This window comes from Mustela nivalis (genome assembly GCF_964662115.1).
Source record: "Mustela nivalis genome assembly, chromosome: 12".
Taxonomy (NCBI): domain Eukaryota; kingdom Metazoa; phylum Chordata; class Mammalia; order Carnivora; family Mustelidae; genus Mustela; species Mustela nivalis.
The window spans coordinates 70,321,601-70,343,879 of NC_139031.1; the positions used below are offsets into that span (position 1 = coordinate 70,321,601).

General features: G+C 38.4%; 1 protein-coding gene across 10 annotated transcripts in view; it reads right to left on the reverse strand.

Annotated features, from left to right (window-relative positions):
* CDK14 (cyclin dependent kinase 14) overlaps positions 1-22,279 on the reverse strand; it is a 575,914-nt gene that overhangs the window by 315,363 nt on the left and 238,272 nt on the right. For 5 of the 10 annotated variants that reach the window (XM_082692298.1, XM_082692296.1, XM_082692292.1 and 2 more), the window contains one exon: positions 11,950-12,044. In XM_082692298.1, coding sequence (XP_082548424.1) covers positions 11,950-12,044 — 95 coding nt within the window. Of the gene's footprint in view, positions 1-11,940; positions 12,045-22,279 lie in introns of all 10 variants that reach the window. The other 5 variants (XM_082692295.1, XM_082692297.1, XM_082692290.1 and 2 more) reach the window with 1 other exon arrangement.

The window sequence follows — 22,279 nt, forward strand, 5'->3', positions numbered from 1 at the left end:
CACATGATGCAAGGGGAAAGAAGCCTGTCACACAAAAATCATCACAGAGTGATGATTCCATTTATAAGGAATGTCCAGGAAAACCACAGAGACATAAAGTACATTAGTGTTCCCCAGGGGTTGAAAAAGGTAGAGAATTCAAAGTGACTGCTAATGGGTAGGGGGCTTCTGGTTAGAGCAACTTAATTTTCTAAAATTAGATAGTAATGATGGTTCCAAAAATTCTGTGAATATACTAAAAATAACTGAAGTAGATACTTGAAGTAGAAAGTAGGATTCTGTTATGGGAATTGCATTGTGATTAAACTGTTAAAAAGAAGAAGGAGAAGAATGTAAAGACAGGAGGGTCCAGATTGAAAAGGTACAAATGAAAATAAATCTGACATTTTTTGCTTCATCATGAAACTTCAGAAGACTAGAAATAAAGAAAGCTATTTTAACAGAGACAATGGAAACTAGACAACAATGGAATAATCCTATTGAAATTCTAACAAAATTATTTCCAACCAGGAATTCTGTGTCTAGTCAAAATGTCAATCAAGCATGAGCACAGAATAAAGATATTTTCAGAAATGGATATCTCAAAAAACAAACAAAAAAACAAACAAACAAACAAAAAACAAAACCCAGGGGCGCCTGGGTGGCTCAGAGGGTTAAAGCCTCTGCCTTCAGCTCAGGGCATGATCCCAAGGTCCTGGAATCGAGCCCCGCATCGGGCTCTCTGCTCGGTGAGGAGCCTGCTTCCCCCTCTCTCTCTGCCTGCCTCTCTGCCTACTTGTCATCGCCGTCTGTCAAGTAAATAAATAAAATCTTTTTTTAAAATCCCAGGAAGGTACTAGAAACTGTGTTTCCCCAAAATAAAATAACATGAGATGGAGGAAGAAAAAGCTTCACCCCAGGAGAGAGCAGAAGGGCATTCCAGGAAGTCAGTAAAGGGAGATGCACCAGGCAGAGGTCTGAGAAGGCCTTAAATCAATGGTAGAAATGAAAAATGGGAAATTATTATTAATTTCAGGGAAACCAAAAGTTGAACTGAAGAGGAAAGTGATCACAGTATACTACGTGCCTCAGCTACAAACAAGATTTATATGACCTAATAATGTAAAAAATGAATTTCTGATCTAATTAAAATTACATACACCTACAATGACAGGAAGAGAGAACGGAGGAAAGCAGGATAGGAGGCGTTCACCTGTTAAAAATTTCAAAATAATGAGAAACTAAAAACAACCCTACTAAATTCATGTTTTCCACTGCAGGAGTCAATGGATGCTGCCAAAAGGTGACAAAAGGTGGTAATAAAGAAAGTCTTGTTAGATTTTCAGAGGAAAATCCAAAAGAATCATCTAAAAGACTGAAAAAGTAAAAAACTGTTTTCACAGCAAACCATGAAACTACTCGACTCTTTATATGCATATGATACATAACTCAAATAAATACAACAATCATATCAATAAGAATGAATGATTTAAAACTGGAGTCGGTCTAACATCCCTTTACCAAAGCACAAAACACGTATTAGATTAAAACATTATATGAAGTTAATTGAATTGTTCCTAAAATGCACGAAATAGTAACAGCAACAAATAACACTAACAACAATAAAAGGAAAGAAAATCCATTATATTGCAACATATTTATCAAGTTAGTGATTCTGAAAACTGGTGAGAAGTTTCAGACAACCCATTTTGTATGACAAATAATGATGCATACTTTCTCACTTAGAGATAAGTCTGCTAATGATTTTTTTTCTTCAATTACTTCATGGGCTAATCAAACATAATGCGAACATAATTGGAATTATTGATGCTCTTCTCCTGATCTTGGGTACTTTCATCAGACAGCACCTTTAGTACCTAAAGATGGAACGTTTCTCTAATTTCTCCAAGTTGATCATTGTCAGTCTTATTACATTCAATGCATCACTCTATGACCTCCACCTATCCCATGAAACATGCTCAGATTTCCCAAGATTACTGTTTTCTTAAGATGTATGGAAATAATTCCCGTGGGGGGAAAAATACCCAAAGAATATGCAAAGTATGTGCTTTCCCTTCTACAGGAATTCTTCTTTTATTTCTGTTCTTACCTTCCCTATGATCTGCTTCTACCAATAAAGTCTTCTTCAGTGTGCTTTCTTCAAATATCACCCATTATTCCAGTTTCCCCATTAGATGCCTATAGCTTAAGTGATGAAATTCAAAATTAAAGAAAAACAATTAAAAATTTAAAAAGCCCATAGAGAGAGAGTGTGTTCTCATTAAAGCAGTCTCATCTACAAGAATGTAGATGAGACTCAAAACTGTGTTTTTGTGGATAATCAGGGGTTTACTATAGCAACAGTTGGAGACCGGATACACTTCTATCCTAAATCATGCAAATTAAAATGCTGAACTATGATTAGGACTTCCTAATAAGGGGGCAACTACATGAAATAAAACTAGGACACAGAGAAGATAGGTATGAGGTAAACAGAAAAAATAAACTAAAATCCCAGCACCCAAAATAGTAAGTGAACAAATACAGTGGAAATGACTAAAAGAGACCGGGGTTCCTTGTTGGATGAGAAGCCATTAGGGTAAAGGACAGAAATGAAATTAATTGACTTTGTCCTACCAATTAGACAAAATGAGAAGTTTATAACAGAGCACTGATTGAAAGCAAGCTTGCTTCTCTTTAGTCTCTCCTTATGCTTCAGAATTCTATTTACGCCTCCTGCACATTCAGTCATCCACAATGCTTACATCTGTTCATGTTTGGTACTCGGATCTGAATGACAGCCCAGCCCCCTTCAGAATATAGGATCACACTATGACACTGCATAACTAGTTCTCCATACATGAAACAAAAACATTCTTGAAGTTCTTCCATAAAGAAATTTTTGCAGGAGTCAAACTGGATTGTTTTCACTTAAACACAATTGTTTTTTAGCTCCATGCATTGCACAGGAAGATCTGTGACAGCTTATAACCCAAATGGCACATGGACACTATCTAGCCTAAGATCACGGTCCTCTGTAAGACTTCAAACCTCTTTAAAAGAAAGGATATATATTTGTATCTCTAGGGCTCAAAGATAATCCCTGGAAGACAGTTCCATATGTTGGAGGAGAAAAACAAATGAATGAATAAATGAATGAATGAATGAATGAATCATTAATTGAATGACCATAACAAGTTGTGTTTCTGCTTCTAAAAGTCATGCCAAGTGAAATGAGCCCACCTAACAGTTGCAAAACCTTCATCTGCCCTTTACTATGCAAAGGTGGAGTCTCCTGGGTTCACACTGGACACAGGAAATGATACTATGCAGCCACTGGGAAAGGCATAAAAGGAGTATCTGACATCTTGGCATGAATTTCCCCATCTGCAAAATGGAGGAAACTTCTACCAACTTCATGGTTTTGGTGGAGACAACATGAAATAACATACTAAGTTATGTATTTCAATCCCCTGCATAGAGTACAGGTCAGGAACCCACTCTACAGTATTTCTGATGTGGATCAACCTAGGTTCTACTTGAATACTTTAGTGATAAGATGCTCATTACACTTCATACACTGTATTTAATTTTTAAGTAACACAAAACATTTGAGTATCTTTCCCAGGATTAAGCCAAAATTAGCCTCCCCAGAACTCCCACACTTGGCTTTCTCATCCTGTCTGGAATACACACATTATCTTTTCTCTACTCTCTACTGTATCTAATCCTCCTGATTAAGTCACTGGTTCCATGTTATACCTGGTTCACAGACCTCTTGCCATCCTAGGTGCATCCTCTTGTTCGCTTCAGTTCTCTGAACCGGAGAAATTACTAGTCTTTTTCATGTGAAATTGACTTCATTTTGAAGTTAACTTCCCCCCACCCTGTTTTTCCTTATGAGCTTCGGCTTGCTTTTTTTTCTTTTCCTTAACCACATTGTTTTATTTGTCCCACAGCAATTCACCCTGTAGTTTCCACTCTTCATTTCAATCAGATTCTTTCTAGCCTTGATTCCAGCACCCCAAGTGTTAATTACAGCTCCCAGCTATAACACACACAAATAGGCCAACCACATCATCACCATGGCTTCATCTAAGTCATTAATAAAAATATCAAACAGGACAAGGTCAAAGACAATGCCCTCCAGCATACCCTGATAAACTTTTGTCCATCCTGATGTCAATTCATTAATCAATAGACTTTGGGTGAAGTTGTTCATCCAGCAATAAACTGAAGGAATAATAATCTTATGACAACTGGATTTCAATTTTATTCTAAGAACTGTCATAAGAGTCCCTGTCATAAGCTTTGCTGAAATCCAGAACCAACGCTGTTACTTACTAAAAGGGAATGAAGATTAGGAGACTTCAATGTCCAAAGATCTAGTTTTGAATTTCACTAACATTCTATCATGTGTTTGTCTATAGACCCAGGTTTGTTTCCCACCACCTTTTTTTAAAAACCAGGATTTCTTCTGCTCACCTTCCTTCTTGATTTTTTAAAGATTACAAACAATAGTTCTATGAATATACCACGGGCAATTCTTTTCACATTTCAGATGTCATTTACCTGGGACTATACAAATGAACTCATTCCAGCAGGTATTCTTAAGTGTTTTGGGGGAAAGGGGATTGGGAAGGGCAGGGAGCTGAGCAAAGCGTGTTCTAAATCTGACTATATTCCTTGTGTTGTGAAAATCCCCTGCTTGATGCATTTTGGTGGAAGGCAAGGCCCCGCTGCTGTTGCAAAAGCCAAAAGCCCCTCTCTCAGGGGTCTGCGCGGGGGTCTGCGCAGTCAAATCATGGGCACACGCCTAGTGTCACCTCGCACACGGGACCAACCCTAACTCTACAGTAGGAGCTAAAACAACCCGAAGAAGCAGGGAGAAATGTGGACACTATTCTGACTTCAAGAGCAGAGGTAATAACCTCCAGTCACTGGGGCAGTCAGGACAGTGAGGAAAGGGACAGTATCTGGAGCCGACACTCCTGGTGGCAGCGGGGTGCTTCATGGCCGGTTCTGTGGCATGATTTCGGCTCTGGTCTGCTTATTCAGCTTTACACCGTTCCTGCGGTTTTTAAATTCTTCCCAGCAGGTCTGTCAGCCACATGATAGCCTCTGAGTAAACCTGTCTGTTTAATTCAGCCAAAGAGAATTTCTGCTGCTGGCCAGGGAGAACTCTGACTGGTACGTTTATTTGGAGTGGCGAAGCCCCTTGAGCCCTCCGACCCAGCGAGGTGGTTTCCAATGGGCCCGTTGTCTGAGGCCTGCCCTAACCGCTGTGCAGGCAGATCTGCTCTGCAGCTGCCACTTGGAAGAATATTTGCTCTGAGAGAGAAAAAAAAAAAATAAAGACTGTCAATGGAAACTAAAGATGGAATGCAGATGAATAGATAAAGAAAGAGAAAAAAAATTTTGAAACGTGACTGAGCAGTTTCGCTTTCTCTCAGTTATTTGCCTTTAGTGAGGACACTATTATAATCTCTTGTTCTTCTTGCTTCAAATTTCACTCACTCACTCCCATAAAACATTTTTGCTAAGCACCTAATATGTGCCAGCTACTCTGCCGGGCACTGGAGAGGCAGCTGCTTGGCTCTTGCTCTCAGTCTCAGATGCAACAGTTTCTTTCTTACTAGTGTTTTCTTTTCAGTATCCTTCGTTGATAGTTCCTCATCACCAGGACCCTTGATGGTGGAATGCCCCAGTGGTCAGGCCATAAAATTCCCTTCCATTTTTGGTGTTCATTCACTCTTTACATTGTGTTCCAGGTCCTCTGTTCTCTTCCATGTCCTCTACGGCCTCTCCCTTGCTACATGGCCTCTTCAGCAAGTTAACCAGAATTCTAACACAGCCAGTCAGGACCACAACTGGCAGTGTCACTTCCACCATGGTGCTCTACTGGCTGGAGCAACCACAAGCCCAGCCTAGATGAAGGGGTGATTATACAAAGTCATGGTTCATTTAGGGCCACCAATGTAACAACTACCACCCTTGGTGATCCCACACAATCCCCTTGTCAAATAACATCTATAACCCAGACAACTTCCAAATGTCTACCCTGGATCTCTTTCCTAAATTCTAGATTCATGCATCCAATTGCCTTCTGACACGTCCATTTGCACATACACTGTGCATGTCAACTTTAACCCAATTAAACCTGAGTCGCATCTTCCCCACTCTGCTCCTCCCACAGCCTGACCCATCTTCCCTCACAGCAGCTCCACCACCATAGTCACTTAAGTCCACATCCTTGGGGTCATCCCTGACTCCTCATCATCTCTCAAATCCCACAACAAATACTATCAGCTCAGTCTTGAAAATACATCCTGAATCCAACTACATGCCTCATATATATGTGTGTTTTCTCCTTCACCTCCCTCAGATTTTTTACCTAAATACCTCTTACCTCCTCGGCGAGGTTGCCCCTGATCGCCCCCACTTACAGCTGTACATGCCTGCCCATGTGCACATGTATCTTATCTCACAGGAAGCAGAAAAATGTTCTATTGCCCCAGGAGGGTTTAATCTGGAAACCAGAATACTGATGGAGAGCTACAATTTTTGAGAACAGATGTGGCTTAAAATCATGCAAATTAAAGCATTCCTCATAGATTCAGAAATCAAAATGTATGAGGCAGAGAAACCAAATAATGAGGTAAATTGTGTGGTAGGGAGAAAAGAAAGAACATAACTTTCAGCTGCCAGTACCATATTTGAACATCACATACACCTCAGACCATCAGACAAAACTCTGAAGATGGGTCTTCATCCTAACACCAGCCATCTATAGGGTGAGAGAGGATAATAAGGATCTTGGCACAGAAGTCAAGTCCTGGGGTCGAACCCCACATGAAGTTCCCTGCTCAGCAGGAGGCAGCTTCTTCCTTTGCCCCTCACTCTGCTCATGTTCTTCTTCTCAAATAAATAAGTAAAATCTTAAAAAAAAAAAAAAGTACTTATGTGAATTTTGGTAATTCATAAATCACTTTACATGATTTTTGGAGACATAGCTTTTTTCATATATAATGCCAATTTTTTTTTTTTTACATAATGTTGCACATTAATTTGACTATTTTACTAGTTTTCCCCACAGCAGAAGAAATAAAGGACTGCTCCAGTGAATATCATGCCTAGCTATAAGTTTGCTTTTTTTTTCTTATACATAATAACTAAATGTGAAATAAAGAGTTCTGCTACACATACTGTGATCTCATATAATAAAAAGCATAACAGAATAATTATGTGCTTTAATGGTAATATATATTTATGTAATCACATGTACTATATTCTTATTGCCACTTATGGAATCTGCTTTAAATTTTTCAGCATGATGTTAAGTAGGTTAATGTGGCCCTTATTTGTCTTTGGCCGAAAAAGAAAAGAAAAAGAAAAAACACTAAAGTGCTTAACTTTCTATTGAAGTACAAAAAAAACAAAAAACCTGTTAGCACTTTCACTATTTTCTACAGCATTTCTCTGCCAACACTTGAACCCAAGTAGGGAAAAGGGTAGCTCTAACAATGTCTTAAACCACGGGGAAACCAGATATACCTTTCAAGCTAATTGAGTCACTCCTTGGTTAAAAATGCTCCTTGACCTTGGACAACAATGACAGGAAGACAGTACTCAAAAGGGCCCTGGAAGCCTTGAGCAAACTGAGCAGCATGTTTTCAGTGGGCCCCCAGTCCTGCAGGTTGTGGGTTGTATCTACATACTTTGACAGTGTATAAGAATCTAAATTGCAGACATTTTAGGAGCTTTCCACAGTACTTAAGAGACAGCCTATATTAGCAGTATCTTATTATCCACTGAAGGGTTTTATTTTTCTAAGATTTTTTTCAATTTATTTATTTGACAGATCACAAGTAGGCAGAGAGGCAGGCAGAGAGAGAGGAGGCAGCAGGCTCCCTGCTGAGCAGAGAGCCCGATGTGGGGCTGGATCCCAGAACCTGGGATCATGACCCAAGCTGAAGGCAGAGGCTTTAGCCCACTGAGCCATCCAGGCGCCCCGACTGAAGGGTTTTAATAATGACCTCCAAAGTCATTTCTACAACTGCTCTTCCACAGCACTTATTTCATTATTCTGGGGTTCCCAAGGCTTTTGTGTAACCTAGAAGGTCACTCGTGGGAATAACACAAAGCAGCTGGGCTTCAGATTCTCTTTTAAAGCAAAGAACAGAAATATATTTATACAGTAGGTACACTATCATAAATAAGAATGTTACTGTATGTTAACTCTCAAAATTTAAATTAAAAAATAAATAAATAAAATGAATAAGACTATTTCACTTTGTGGAACTCAAATTACATATGATCCTTAAAAAAAACCTTGAACACTTAACTAAAATCCAAAGAAAAAAATCCAATAGTACCTAGTGAATCTTAAGTTATTTTACTTTTCTTTCATATTTGGGGTTTCTTTTCTTATTTATTTATTTTTTAAGATTTTATTTATTTATTTGACAGGTAGAGATCACAAGTAGGCAAAGAGGCAGGCAGAGAGAGAAAGAGAAGAAAGCAGGCTCCCCAATGAGCAGAGAGCCCAAATGAGGCGGCTTGATCCTGGGACCCTGGGATCATGACCTGAGCCGAAGGCAGAGGGTTTAACCCACTGAGCCACCCAGGTGTCCCATAAAGCTACGGTTTCAATGGGCATGGTATTTGGATTTTTCTTACACTTTTTATTTTATTTTATTTTACTGATTTTTAAAGATTTTATTTGAGAGAGAGAGACAGCAGGAACAGGGGAAGGGGCAGAGGCAGAGGGAGAAACAGACTCCCTGCTGAGCAGGGAATACAATGTGGGACTCAATTTCAAGACCCTGAGATCATGACCTGAGCTGAAGACAGATGCTTAGCCAACTGAGCTACCCAGGTGCCCTGGTCTTACACTTGTTTACTTATATTCATTCCCCTTCCTCAAAAAAAAGGGTACTATTAATTACATGGAATATAAAACCAACCTCTTTTAGAAAATAACTCTGATGTTAACAATTTTAAAATTTGGCAATATCATCACTAAGTTTAGAAAACTGCACATTAAAATGTTTGATACTGATTTTAGGGCTTGCTAAATAACAAGGTCCTGTGTGTGTGTGTGTGTGTGTGTGTGTGTGTGTGTAAGTAGATCCCAGTGATATAAGGGACAATACTGTAATTTTAAGTTTACTTTTTTGGAAACTTTAAAAACATTTCATAATTAAAATAAAATCTTATGTGATAAGGCTTTTGACCAGTCCAAAAATTTATTTAAACAACAAATCCTGTATTCAGGATTTAACTGCATTCAGGATCTTAAGAGCAGAAAAAGGGAGGGTGGTGTAAAAAAAGAAGAAAATTTCCTTTTCCTCTTCTGACCAAAAGCTCAATCTAACTACAGTTGTAAAAACAAGCGGGAGATATAACATTATAATTGGGAATCAGAGTACGATGGGCCTGAGTCCATCATACTTGCTACAAGATCCTGGAAAAGCACCTAATCTCTCTAATACTTAGTTTTCTTTTCCTTTGTAAAGTGATATTCATAGTTCCAGGAGGCTCTTGAGAACATCAAAAATGATAATGAATGTAAAGACTCAAGCCGAGTGCTGAGCACAGCATTGTGGTCATCTTTGTCTTAAATATTCCTTTACCTCCTTTTCTCATCCATCACTCATCATCCCAAGCCTAGAGTGACCTCTGGTTTCCTATCCTATGTCCTTCCCCTAGATCTGCTCTAATTTCCAAGGCATTTCATGCTTTGAAATTATTACTGTCTTTCCATTGCTGTGAAATATACAAAAAAAGAGCCAAGTAATTTCCGCTAGATACTGTGAGGAAAGCAATCTGATTAATCCATCAAAAAATGCCGGAGCCTTAATCTTTCTTGAGATATCAGTAGATGTATAAACAAGCAATGAAAAGCAGTATAAAAGAATAAAAACTTTAGGAAATATTCTAAGGAGTATTTTCTATACTGGGCAATTGGCACATAGTCACATTAATGCTGCCAAGAAGTCTACACCTCCCCAGCTCTAACTGCGAAGATTCCTATAAGCTATTTCTATAGCCCCCACCCCAACTCTGATTTCAGAGATCCATTCAAAGATTTCACTTAAGCAAAACCCAAACAAACGTTAAGTTGTAGAGCTGAAGAACAGAACATGAAAAGACTAGAAAAAGACGAGAGTTAGACGGAAAAGAGGGAGGCAGGAACAATGGGGGAGGTGAGGAAATAAAGACAGAGTGGGGGACCCAAGGAAAGGCAAGGCAGGCCAGTTCTAAAGCACGAATGATGTCAGTTCACCTCATTCTCTGAGAACAAGTTAAGCTATGTCTTAACTCCCCCAGAGAAGCAGGGAATAAAATGTTGCCAGAAAAGTACTGCAGAGGTCCACACTATTATGTGGCTGATTGACCTGGGATGGCTCCACAAGACTTGGAACCAGGGAAAATTGCACTCACACAAAGAAGAGTGATTGTTTAACAGTCAGTTTTAATCAGTTAGCAAATATCACAGGACATGTTTAAAAGTCAGTCTTAATCAATTAGCAAATATTTCAGGACAGTGAATTTCCTTCATGTGGCTGCTTCCACAGAATATAAAAATCATCAAATGATTCCAGCCTCACAAATATAGGTTTCTTTTAAGACCTGAAGGACATATTTTCATATTATTTCTGTTAGTTTCTCTATTCACGTTTCTGATTTTAGAGGCCAAACTCTTTTTCTTCTTAGATTAAACCATTTAATTTTGGAGGAGGGAATAAATACATTTTTGAAATCTTTTTTTCAAATCTTTTCTTCTATAAAACATAAAAGTTAAGTCAAGTATACTAAGAAAAATCTAGATTTAATTGCAATATTGCAAAAGACCTACTGGAAAATATGAAGCAAAAATTCCAATTCTAAGTCAACTGAATACATTATTGACTCCAAAATCACCGATTAAACAAAAGAAATTATATTTGCATTGATGTGTGAATCTGCATCCATTCTTGGTAGCATGTAATATATTCAACTGCTCAGCTCTAGCTGTCCTTGTAGCCACATTACCATATTATTCAAATGTATCTATCATTTATATGTAAATAGAGAAGATAAATGGCTTCTTCATAAGACAACAATTTTCAAATGATAAACAGACACAGGCAGACATTAGCAAGATAAAAATGTTACAAATATGCATTCTATTATATATTAAAAAAAAAACATGGAACCTATTTCAAATTTTTAAAAAAGTAGTGTGGTAATTACAAAATGGGATCCTAATACATTCACAATACCAACAGCTACTCTTCTCAATAAGTCTCCACCAATGTCATTTGTATCTTATAAATTACATGTTCTCAGATCCATCTGTGAAAATTGGGATGTTAATTATCATGGTTACATTTCATGATTCCACAGTTAAATGCTGAAGTGATGCTACATAAATACCATATGTTTTTCTAGGAGAAACGGAGAAAGATTAATTATGAGTTCAAGTCCAAGTCTTCTAGCAGTAATACTCTCAACACAATAAGATCATTACATTGTGTGCTATGCAAATTGGAAGTTTTAATTAATAGTTGAAACACGAACTGAGGGGGAAAACTATGAAGTCTAAATTGCAAGTATCAGGCTTTCCTCCACCCACCCAAAAAGAAAAAAAATCTTAGTAAGAATGCTTCTGAGAAAACCAAGTTGTAAGTCCAAAGGAGGGGCAGGGGGGAATTACCATCTGTGAACTTCCTTTGATGGAGTGATCACTGTCATGTTTAATCCTATTTGATAAACCTAAAAATTATAGCATATCTGGTGACAAATAGGTTATTAAAAGATAATATATCTGATGAAAATTCAGTTTAACATTTTTCTGAATTTTTCAAAATTATACAAACTTACTAGATAATATACTTTGGTACAGCAACTTAAATAAGAAACTCTATCATAATACTACAAAACTTTTATATATGTTTATAAAATCTGAATTCTTACTTTACTCACCACATATTCAAACACAAGTGTCAGCGTCTCCTTGGTGTGGATGATGTCATGAAGCAGCACTATGTTAGCATGTTTTAGTCCTTTTAACAGAGAAGCTGTAAAACAAAGTAGACAGAGAGACGATGGGTAATAATCAACTGATATGTTTCATTATCATTTTGTCAGATGAGATATCTATTTTTCCATTTTCCATTTTCCAATACCTATTCAGAATCAAGGGTAGTGAAACAGGGTTTTCATTTAGATGTCGTGCTCCCCTGGCCCCAACTATTTCACGTGTTACTTGCCGTTAACCTTTAGTTAGATTCCATTATGGTCAGAGGACCATATGCTTTCAATTGTTTTAAATTTATGAAGGATTGTTTCATTACCCAGGATGTGGTTTATAATGGTATGCATGCCATACTTATGGAAAATATATTCTGGTGCATTTGGGTGGAGAGTTCTATAAATGTCAGTTAGATTCTGCTGGTTGACAATGTCGCTGAGTTCCTCTCTGTACTTGCTGACTTTCTGAATAATGGTTCTAACAGGGACTAAGAGAGGGTTGTTGACATTCCCAACTGTAACTGGGGATTTGTCAACTTCATTTTAATTCTGCCAGCTTTTGCTTTGTGTCCTTTGCTTTGTGGGTGGTGTTTATTGTCTATACCTTTAGGATTCCTATGCTTTCTTTGTGAACTGGCTCCTGTATCAATATATATGTCTCTCTGTCTCTGATAATTTTCTTTGCTCTGAAGCCTGTTTTATGGGATATTAACATAACCACTCCAGCTTATTTTTAATGATGTATCTTTTTACATCTTCTTTTAGCCTACAAATGTCATTAGACTTGAATATGTAAGTTTCTTATAAGCAGCCTATCATTGGGTCATGTGCTTTTTAAATCCATTCTGTCAACCTCTGACATTTAACTGATATTTAGACCATTTACATCTAATGTAAATATGAATTTACTGGGTCAGCTAACATTTCAATCTATTTTCCCTTGGGCATCTTGTAACTTAGTCTTCATTTCTAATTTGATTTTGTCTTTTCTTCTATTTTTCCCCGGAGTTCAATTAACGGATCTCATTTTTAATTTTGTGCATTTTTCGTCTTAGCCTTTGTATTACCACTTCAAGGTGGGCTTTTTAGGTTTCATACACCCAAGGGCCTGAAAGAAAATCTAATTTAGATTACAGTTTGCTGAGTACAATTTTCTTTAATTTTATAGTTGTTTTTTGAAAAGCATTTTATCAGCTGAAATGCATTTGTTTTATATTTTCTGAATTTTTAGAGCAGTTTTATATAGATGTGCTTGTTCTATTCTCATTTATTCAAGGGACTGCATTCTTAGTTTGAGAGCCCTCTCTTAAATCAGTTCTTCTCTCCTCTATGTAGGTATTATGGATGGTGCTGGTGGGAGAAAGGGAGAGAGTCTGGGGTGTTCTGTTTCTTTTTCATTTCTACAGGATCCTTATTTTTCCCCTATTCTTTCCTTTTTCACTTTCACCGCCATCTTTAAGGGGTACCATCCCTTCACTATATAGCTATATATCTGAATCTCTCCCCCAGTCAGCACCTTCCAATCCTATTCACTTTTTATCTTTTCTGTAGTCAGTACTGTGAACCTCATGGAGTCCCAGTTTTCCCTTTCCGGAGTGATTCTGTCTGCCTCATCTAAGTCCTCCATAGCCCTCTACCCTTTCCACAGTCTCTTAAACCTGTCCGAAGCTCTTAAATTCCATTATTTCCCCCTACATTGATAACTATTCAAGTAGAATATTCAAAGAACAGGAGCTTCCTCTAGCATTATTTATTTTAATTAACCTTCAATTTTGGTTTTTGGTATACAACCTGAAGAGAAAAAAGAAAGATGTTTTGCATGTGTTTTGTCAAGAACTTATAATAATTCATATATTCATCAAGTTATTTATTAAAAACCTAGTTACTGGCCCTGGACAAACTCTTGATACTCAGTAATACCACAAAACCACATCTTTAGAAAAAGATGACAATGATGTGTCAGTGTAGGTTAATCAACTGTAAGGAATGTACCACACTGGTGAGAGATGTTGATAGTAGGAGAGGCTTAAGGGCAGGGAGGAGGTAGGTGGTGGTATGCAGGGAGTATATGAGAACTTGCCACTCAATTTTGCTGTGAGCCTAAAACTACATTAAAAAATACACTCTATTAAAAAAAATATACATTCATGTTTTTACATAAAAAAGCAAATCTAGATTATTTACACTTTACTCAAATAAAATGATATTACATACATCATGTAGCATATTTTAGGAATGTAACCACCATGTAAGAGGGGCTGCACTGGTCATTCACCAGAAAGGCAGGGAGAAAGCATATGGATTGATAAGTTCTAGTACAAGCTCAATGAATGTGAGCAGTTGTTTTATTAGAGCTATTGCTATTGCTATGAATTTCTGTAGACTTCTACAAGCAAAACTGCTTCAGAACCATATACTGTATATTCCTTAATCCTAAGACAAATTTTATAAGTCCAAAGAAGGTCGTTCAGAAGGAAAATTAATTCATGTGGCTGGTTCCAATACTGGAAGACAAGAAGAAGTATGTTCCCTCTGAAACTCAATCAGTAGCAACAATGTATATAGTCCAAAGCCAGGCAAGTCCAGGCTACATAATGAGGCTTTCTCTTCCATCTCACACAGACCTGCCATGAGCAAGTTAGTTGTGTATACTAAAAATCTTACAGCAGAACATCTACAAGTTTATTTTATCTGAACTTTGTAAATTAGCACACATGGGAAAACAATTATAACAATAAAATCACAGCACACAAACTGTGAAGGCACAACCGTCATACAGACTTATGACAGAGTTTCATAGTATTAATTTCAACAATTTATAATCTTTCTTCTTTTAATTATTCAACTGGCCCATCAGCGTTCAACAATTAAAACTTCATGAAATAGCTAGCTTTCAGATATTAACCTGGGGACCAAACTTTGCTCATTTTAACAAGGACAGCTGGCCTGCACTAGACTCCCAAGGCAGATTCATCCTCAGAGATCGATTATTTCAAACCACAACAGGGTATTTGAAAACGATGACCATATATGGGACTTCACACCCACCAGGGACAGGACACAAACAGGTGAAATGAAGAAAGGGCCTAGAGGATCCCCGGGGTTGTATGAAAGCAACCTGGCTTAGTGAAGCAAATTTTGGAAATATATAATACAACAGGATTTGTAATCTTGTCCAATTTCATTTTTCAAGTTACCCCCTTAGCCTGTCCAATTCAGTGAGGATCCATCCTTATCAGCAACAACCTCGAAAAGGTACTGAAGCTCCCACTAAATTAAGAATCCCAGGCCCTGAGTTTCCTTTGCCTTGGGATTTTTTTTTTAGCTGTCCCCCCACCCCCTGCAACCTCTGCCCCATTACCGCCTTTTTTCTCACCACTTACACCTAAATTGTTGCTCATTTCTCAAAGTAATGTCTTCACACTCATCATTTCCCATGGCATTTTTCCTACAATTTCAGGAAAATTGAATTTCTGCCATCATTCATCTTGGGGAAAAATGGTTTGTTCCTGACAGTGACAAATATTATAGAAAAAAAGTCATGTCATTTCTTTATATATTTTTGGCCATTTCGACATGAAGACTCAAAGTCTCCAAACTCCTTTCTTGTAAGTCTCAATTATTATAGATTTCAGATTTCTAAATTCATTATATACACTTTTAAAGTACACTATCAGTTAAAGAGGTACCAATATCTGTATTGGAAAGCAAACCCTCTTTCTTTTGAGCTTAACATCATTAATTTGCATTTGAAAAAGGACAGAGCCACTAATTGCACAGCTGATGGCAGAGGAAATACATAGAAGGTCAGAAAACCATCCAGGATCTCTATCAACATCCTGTGAAGGTGACAGACACTCCCAGCAAGTTGCCAGAAACTGTAATTCCTGCTGTTACCAAAGCAAGTGAGTCTCCTGGGCTGCCAAGTCAGACCAGTGATTAGCACCTGCAAGTTCTAAAGCCAATATGTCTCGCTTTCCAAGACAAACACTGTCAAAATAATACTCCATGTAATCCTAGTAATATCCCGGATATAACACATGTTATTTTCTCATCGTTTACTGACAAACAAACCCTGTAACATTAGTGCTGGTAACTCCAGCATACTTGGTTTCTCACTTGGTTTCTCCACAAATTTTAAGTAAACATATGGCAACATTTTAAATTCATTTCACCACTGAGGTTTGAAAAAGTTCAACTGTATGTGATGTAAAAGACTTGTAATTTTAGGGTTGAGGGTAAAATTCTAACAGTTCCGAGACTGTGATATTGAAACAATACAAACACAGAAAGATAAGTGTGCCTCTGACAAAGTCCCAGAAGGACAGAAGGACACATGGAGCCTCCCTTCATTTGGTAGCAGGCTTCAGATATCTGCTTATCGGTCATATTGAAACCTCCACCTCCCACTTTGAGAATAAAAATCTTCAATTTCCTTTCTGACTTGGAAGGGATAAATTTGGCCTAAACTCCAATTTCACTATGATTAAATAAATTCTGAGCTAATAGAAGAGTTCAGAGTATGTTCATTTTCTTTTAAAGATTTTTGTTATTTATTTAAGAAAAAGAGAGAGAGAGAGCATGCACAAGCCTGGGGAGAAGCAGAAGGAGAGAATTCTCAAGCAAATGCCTCCACTAAGCATGGGGCCCGATACAGGCCTGGATCTAATGACCCTGAGATCATGACCTGAGCTGAAGTCAGAGGCAACTGACAGCCACTCAGGAAACCCCAGAGTATGTTCATTTTATCACTTACAAGCAATGTTAATAAAGAAAGAAAGGACAAAACCCTTCTTTAATTTATCAGCTTTCTAAGTCTATATGATATCATACTAGGAAAGGACAGACCACAAATACATACAAGCATCCTTGCTCACTCCCCCTTTAGCCTCTGGAAAGAAGTAGTGCATTCATATTTTCCTCTCTCTTTTTAAAAAATGTCTTCTTTTCCAGAGGGGTACACTTGGAGGGGCTGCTACTTCATGTTTCTAGAAGACAAACATTACTACCCATTAAACCCAAGGAGCTAACCTTAACTCAAGCTACAACTTAAAACAGACATGAACTTTTTCTTTAAGCGCACAGCTAACTAGCTCTAAGGCTGCTGAAATTCACTTTATACAAGATATAATGAAAATACTTACTTTCAATGAGAAGTTACTTGCTAGTACATTCTGAATATTTTTATAGCTCAAGTATTCGGAATGGGAAAATCTGAAGGATAAAGAGAAAAAAAAAATTCCAACAATCCCCTCCGCCAAAAATGCATGCAGAGAAAAATGCATGCACTTGTTTAACTGTGTCTGTGAGGACTAGGTGGTCTAGATAGAGAAATGAACAGATACATAGCTCCTAGATTAACCTATACACAGTTCTGCAAGGTATGCTGCCTAGTTCAGCTACATAACAGGAGAGAAGCTGTGGTTTTACTTAGCTCTAGACCTTACCCTTACTGATATCTAATATGATAAATAAACACAAACACACGCACACACCCATAAACTAACAAATGAAAAAGTGCAAGAAACAGGTTAAAAATGGAACTGTATCTTTGACTCCATGTTTTGCTTTTTATACATTGTATGCACACACATACACAGAGTCATCTCTGTGTTATGGGAAAAAAAAGTCACGGATCACCCAAAATACAAAGTCAAAATGTGTTATCATATAAACTTAATTAAGCTAAAATCACATTATAGGATTTGGAGACATGTTTCTTGACCACCAGGTACCATCCAAACATGGAAAAATAATACATCATGTTAGGATCACTTTATAAATATCATGTAAATTGCTCTCTATCCGCTGTTTTTTTTAAAAAAAAAAAGTCTACTGTTTTTACTTGCACTGGAGCTAAGTTCTTCTATTCAGGGATAGACAAAAATTCAATCCCAATGCATATTCCTGCTTTGATCCACTCCTAATATCCCCAACATCGCAACCCTGAATGAGATGTGGTACTAGAAATTACAGACCCGACCACTCCCTCTTGCTGGGGATACCTGTTTATCCCCCACCTCACTACTGGCAAAGGGCGGCCTGTGGGGGGATACCTCCACACTGCAGTCTCACAGGACCACTGGGAATGCTTACTAAATCATTTCAAAAAACAAATACCTCTCATAGTATAGCTGAACCACATAAAACTGTCAATATTTGACATTTTTGACCTGCAATTTCACACGGTTCCGCCTAATAGAGTTTACCTGGCTCAAAGCAATTTTACTTTATCACAAAGGCGTTGTTACTTTTACCACTGTTAATGTTCAAACTGATTAATCTGCCACCAAAGGGTGTACACAGGGGTAAAAAAAAAAAAAAAAAGGAGGAATCTGCTTATCAAACTAGGTTACAGCTGAGGGGAGGAATCTGGAAACAATTTAATTTCCTACATGTACCTTTCCGTATCATTTGAATTGTTGACAATACAGATACATTCCTTTTAGACTACAAACAAGGTCTTGAAAAGCTCTTTGTTACAAGTGGGTTGGCTAAAGAGAACTGAAATAGCACTAAAAAGGCATACAGATGTTTAACTACACAATTAACACATCTACAATAATGAATCATTGTAACTGCAATGTGATCCTTCATTACTAATCCCGCCTCATTACTAAACCCTCCTTGCCAGGGCACTGATGCAAATGCTTGCATCTTATAAGGGGGTTTTTTCCTACCTTGGAACACAACAGGCCCCGTATCAGCCTGTAATTTGCTCCCACATCAGGCGTTAATCCAAAATGTTGAAACTGTTCCTTGTCTAAATAGTTACTTTCCTGCATTAAGATTAATGTACTCACTGAAAAAGATTCCGAGTTTGATTGTCTCCAATTACCCCAGGATGAGCCTGTAAATGACCCACCAGCTGCTTTTCCATGCAATAGCTGATCCTGTTCCCATTTGCCACTAGAAAGATCCAAGCATGTATGTATGGGAAAGCAGACAGGTGGTTTTCTCTTATGTAAACACCTTGCTAGTAACTTCTGCAGAAACAAATCGTGCTAAGTGACAGGGCTGGGAATACTGGTACTTACGCTCCAGGTACTTTTGTCTTCAATGCAGGAACTGTGGGTTTCTGGAAAACTTGGTAACAGAGAGCTGTTTTTTGTCTGCCTATAGTAACTAGGCACTACAGTAACTAAGTTTAAAAACTGTTGGGTGGTTTGCTGTATTTGAACTACTTTATACTTTATTACTTATGGGTTAAACGTATAGTCAGTAGGAATACTACAAAGTATACAATTTTAAAAAATGTGTGCTTTGGCATCAAGCCCCTCATGTCTTCTGGTTAAGAAGAATAAACATTGGAACCATAATAGCTATCAATGTTCAATGAGATGTAACTCAATCCCAATCCTTACATAAAAATATGTGAATAGCTATTATTGTATTTCACAAAAATAAACGTAAGTATAAAGTTGGAAAATATTTTCTTTGCCATGGCTTCAAGTCCCAGTACCTAGGGGCCTGCACATAAGATACCTGACTTTGCAAGATACCATTCCAGAGGTGGAGCACAGTCAGATTCCTCCACAATGCCAGGTAATTTTGCAGCTTATTTCCAGACACGGGAAACTCTACTGCCCTTTGTCAGGAATCAGACTGGCCAAGTCATCACCGCCACTGGCACAGGCCCGCCAGGAGGTGTTTCTCAAAGCATGGTTCTTCAATGATCCACTCCATACCAACTGCTGTCAATGCAAATTCATTAGACTCTATCCCAAACCACCAGATCCAAAATTGTGGGGATGGGACCTAAGAATCATTCATGAAATATTTATTTAATATCTACCGTGTGCCAATCACTAGGCAACAGGAAAAACACAGACAAAACTCCTGTCCCCGGCACCTGGGTGGCTCAGTGGGTTAAAGCTTCTGCCTTCAGCTCAGATCATGATCTCAGGGTCCTGAGATCGAGCCCCGAATCGGGCTCTCTGCTCAACAGGGAGCCTGCTACCCCCTCTCTCTGCCTGCTGCTCTGCCTGCTTGTGATCTCTCCCTCTCTCTGTCAAATAAATAAACAAAATCTTTAAAAAAAAAAAACAAAAACAAAAACAAAAACTCCTATCCCTGTGAAGCTGGCATTCAATATTTTGACTAAGCCTTCTATTCGATGCTTATGCATCCTCAAGCTTAAAAATCATTGTGTTATGGTTTTGATAGGGAGAAACGGGTAGCATGTTTGTGGGCTGCATGTGTGTGTACGCATGTGTTTATGCACTTAGTTACACTACAATCTATTCACTGTTCCATAAGCAAATCAAAAGAAACAGCAAGACAATCAATCAGTTGGTTTACCTGGTATCTATTACCCTCTCCCACCCCCATCTCTCTTACACTCGTGCACGTGCACGTGCACACCCACACACACACAACTGCTGAAATAGATGTCACTGGAAGATAAAAAGTGTTGGGCTAGAAGGAAAAGAGAATTCTTTATTCAGAAGTTTTGATGGTGATTTTTAAAATGTGTGCATTTTTTCTGTTCAGTTAAAAAAAAGGTTATAACGCTTTTTCTTATAAATGTTGGTAAGGTCATCATTATATGGGCTTTTCAATGCCACAATTTTTGAGATCTGTGAAGGAATAAGGTTTTATGTAAAATGCTGGCAAAAAGCCCTTCATCAGAACCCGTGCTTTGATAAACAAATACAATTAGCAGGTCTAGAGATACCATAAACATATCATGAACACAGAAGGAAGAAGGGAAAGACTATAAAAAATGAAGATGGATTTTGGATGGGGTTAATTCTTACCCTTGAATATTCCCTGAATTGAAATTTCAAACATACCACTAGTTCATGTGACTTAATAACACAGTCAAGGCTATAAAATTTAAATTACAACTTAATTCGATGGAAAGTGCACAGGCCCCCAGCACCGGACACCCCACAGACGGGCAATGACCTTCCACCTTCCCATGACAAAACTGTCCCCTGGCCTGGACAAGGCTTTGAAATCCCTCCTACTGCCCCCAATCAGTGGTGGTCCTGGTGGGGACCCGAGCTCATCTCGGCCCAGCTGAGGAACCTCTGTCACTGATGGTAAGGTCACTAATACCCTGCCTCCCAATTTGCTCCCTTCCCCGGAGGCCTTCATTCCTGTCTGGGCTCAGTGATGCTCAACAACTAAATGACACGGTGCCCACCGTTCTAGCCCCACATCAGCGTTCAGTGCGTGGACATGTTATTTAACGTCAGGAAGGTAATAAAGGGTTCGGCCAGGGGCTGCCTTCTGAATCGTATGGGGGCAGGACTGGCAAGCTCCAGCCTCTGAGTGCTCTCATTTCTCGTCTCTTCTGGCTACGGCAGCCTGTGAAGGAGATTTTTTCTGTATTTGGAAATACACAAAAAGCAAGACAGAAAAATAAATATGCCTACGAAGTATAGAGCGATCTCTCAAGTGTTCAGTATTCAGAAGTATATGATGATAAAAAATAAAATGATGCCAAGTTACATGAGTAAAATGTTAATGAATCTGGGGAGCAGCTCCCCCCACCCCGCCTTCCCTGAACGTGAGGACGGCCTAAATCCCTACACTAGAGAAGCCGCTTCGGTACAAGAACGATAAGAATGGCTTTTAAAATCTTAACAGAGTCAGTCTCATGTTATCTTTAAAGTCTCTATCTAGTTGTCCAAAACTGGCAACATCTTAGAAGTGTTAGATTTCATGCAAGGTATGATACACTTGTGGATGATAAAACATTTCCCTGCTGTGATAACTGTGAGGGTCAAGTTACAGATAAGGTGTATATTACATGTTTTACGTTTCTAAATTAGCATGGTGACTTCCGATTGTCATGGTAGTTAAAAAACAAATTGCCATTGGAGAAAATGACAAAGGGGAGAAAAAGAGGTTTCTCGACTATGGTCTCAAGTTTTGCACCTTCGTCTCCCCCCAAGGGGAATCTCAAGTTTTGCACCTTCGTCTCTCCCCAAGGGGAATCTGACGATACATTCACCCAGCCAGGAAACTGACTCCTGACACTGGAGCTTCAAATGCTGTGACTGCAGAGGGGCCTTTCTTAGTGTCTCTCCAAGGGACGCTTAAGCCTGGCACTGACAATAGTTTCTGCTCATATGACCTGCCTCCATGTAAGAAATGTAAGAAGCAGCTCCTGAGAATATGGGAAGCATGCGCTGTCATAAATGTCACCACTGGATTCCCAAATGTGTTCCAACTCCTACCGATCGACATTGCCCTTTCTAATAAAACTTCCTTAAACAAAACAAACTTCTTGCTTCATAAACATTATACACACACAAATACATACACATAT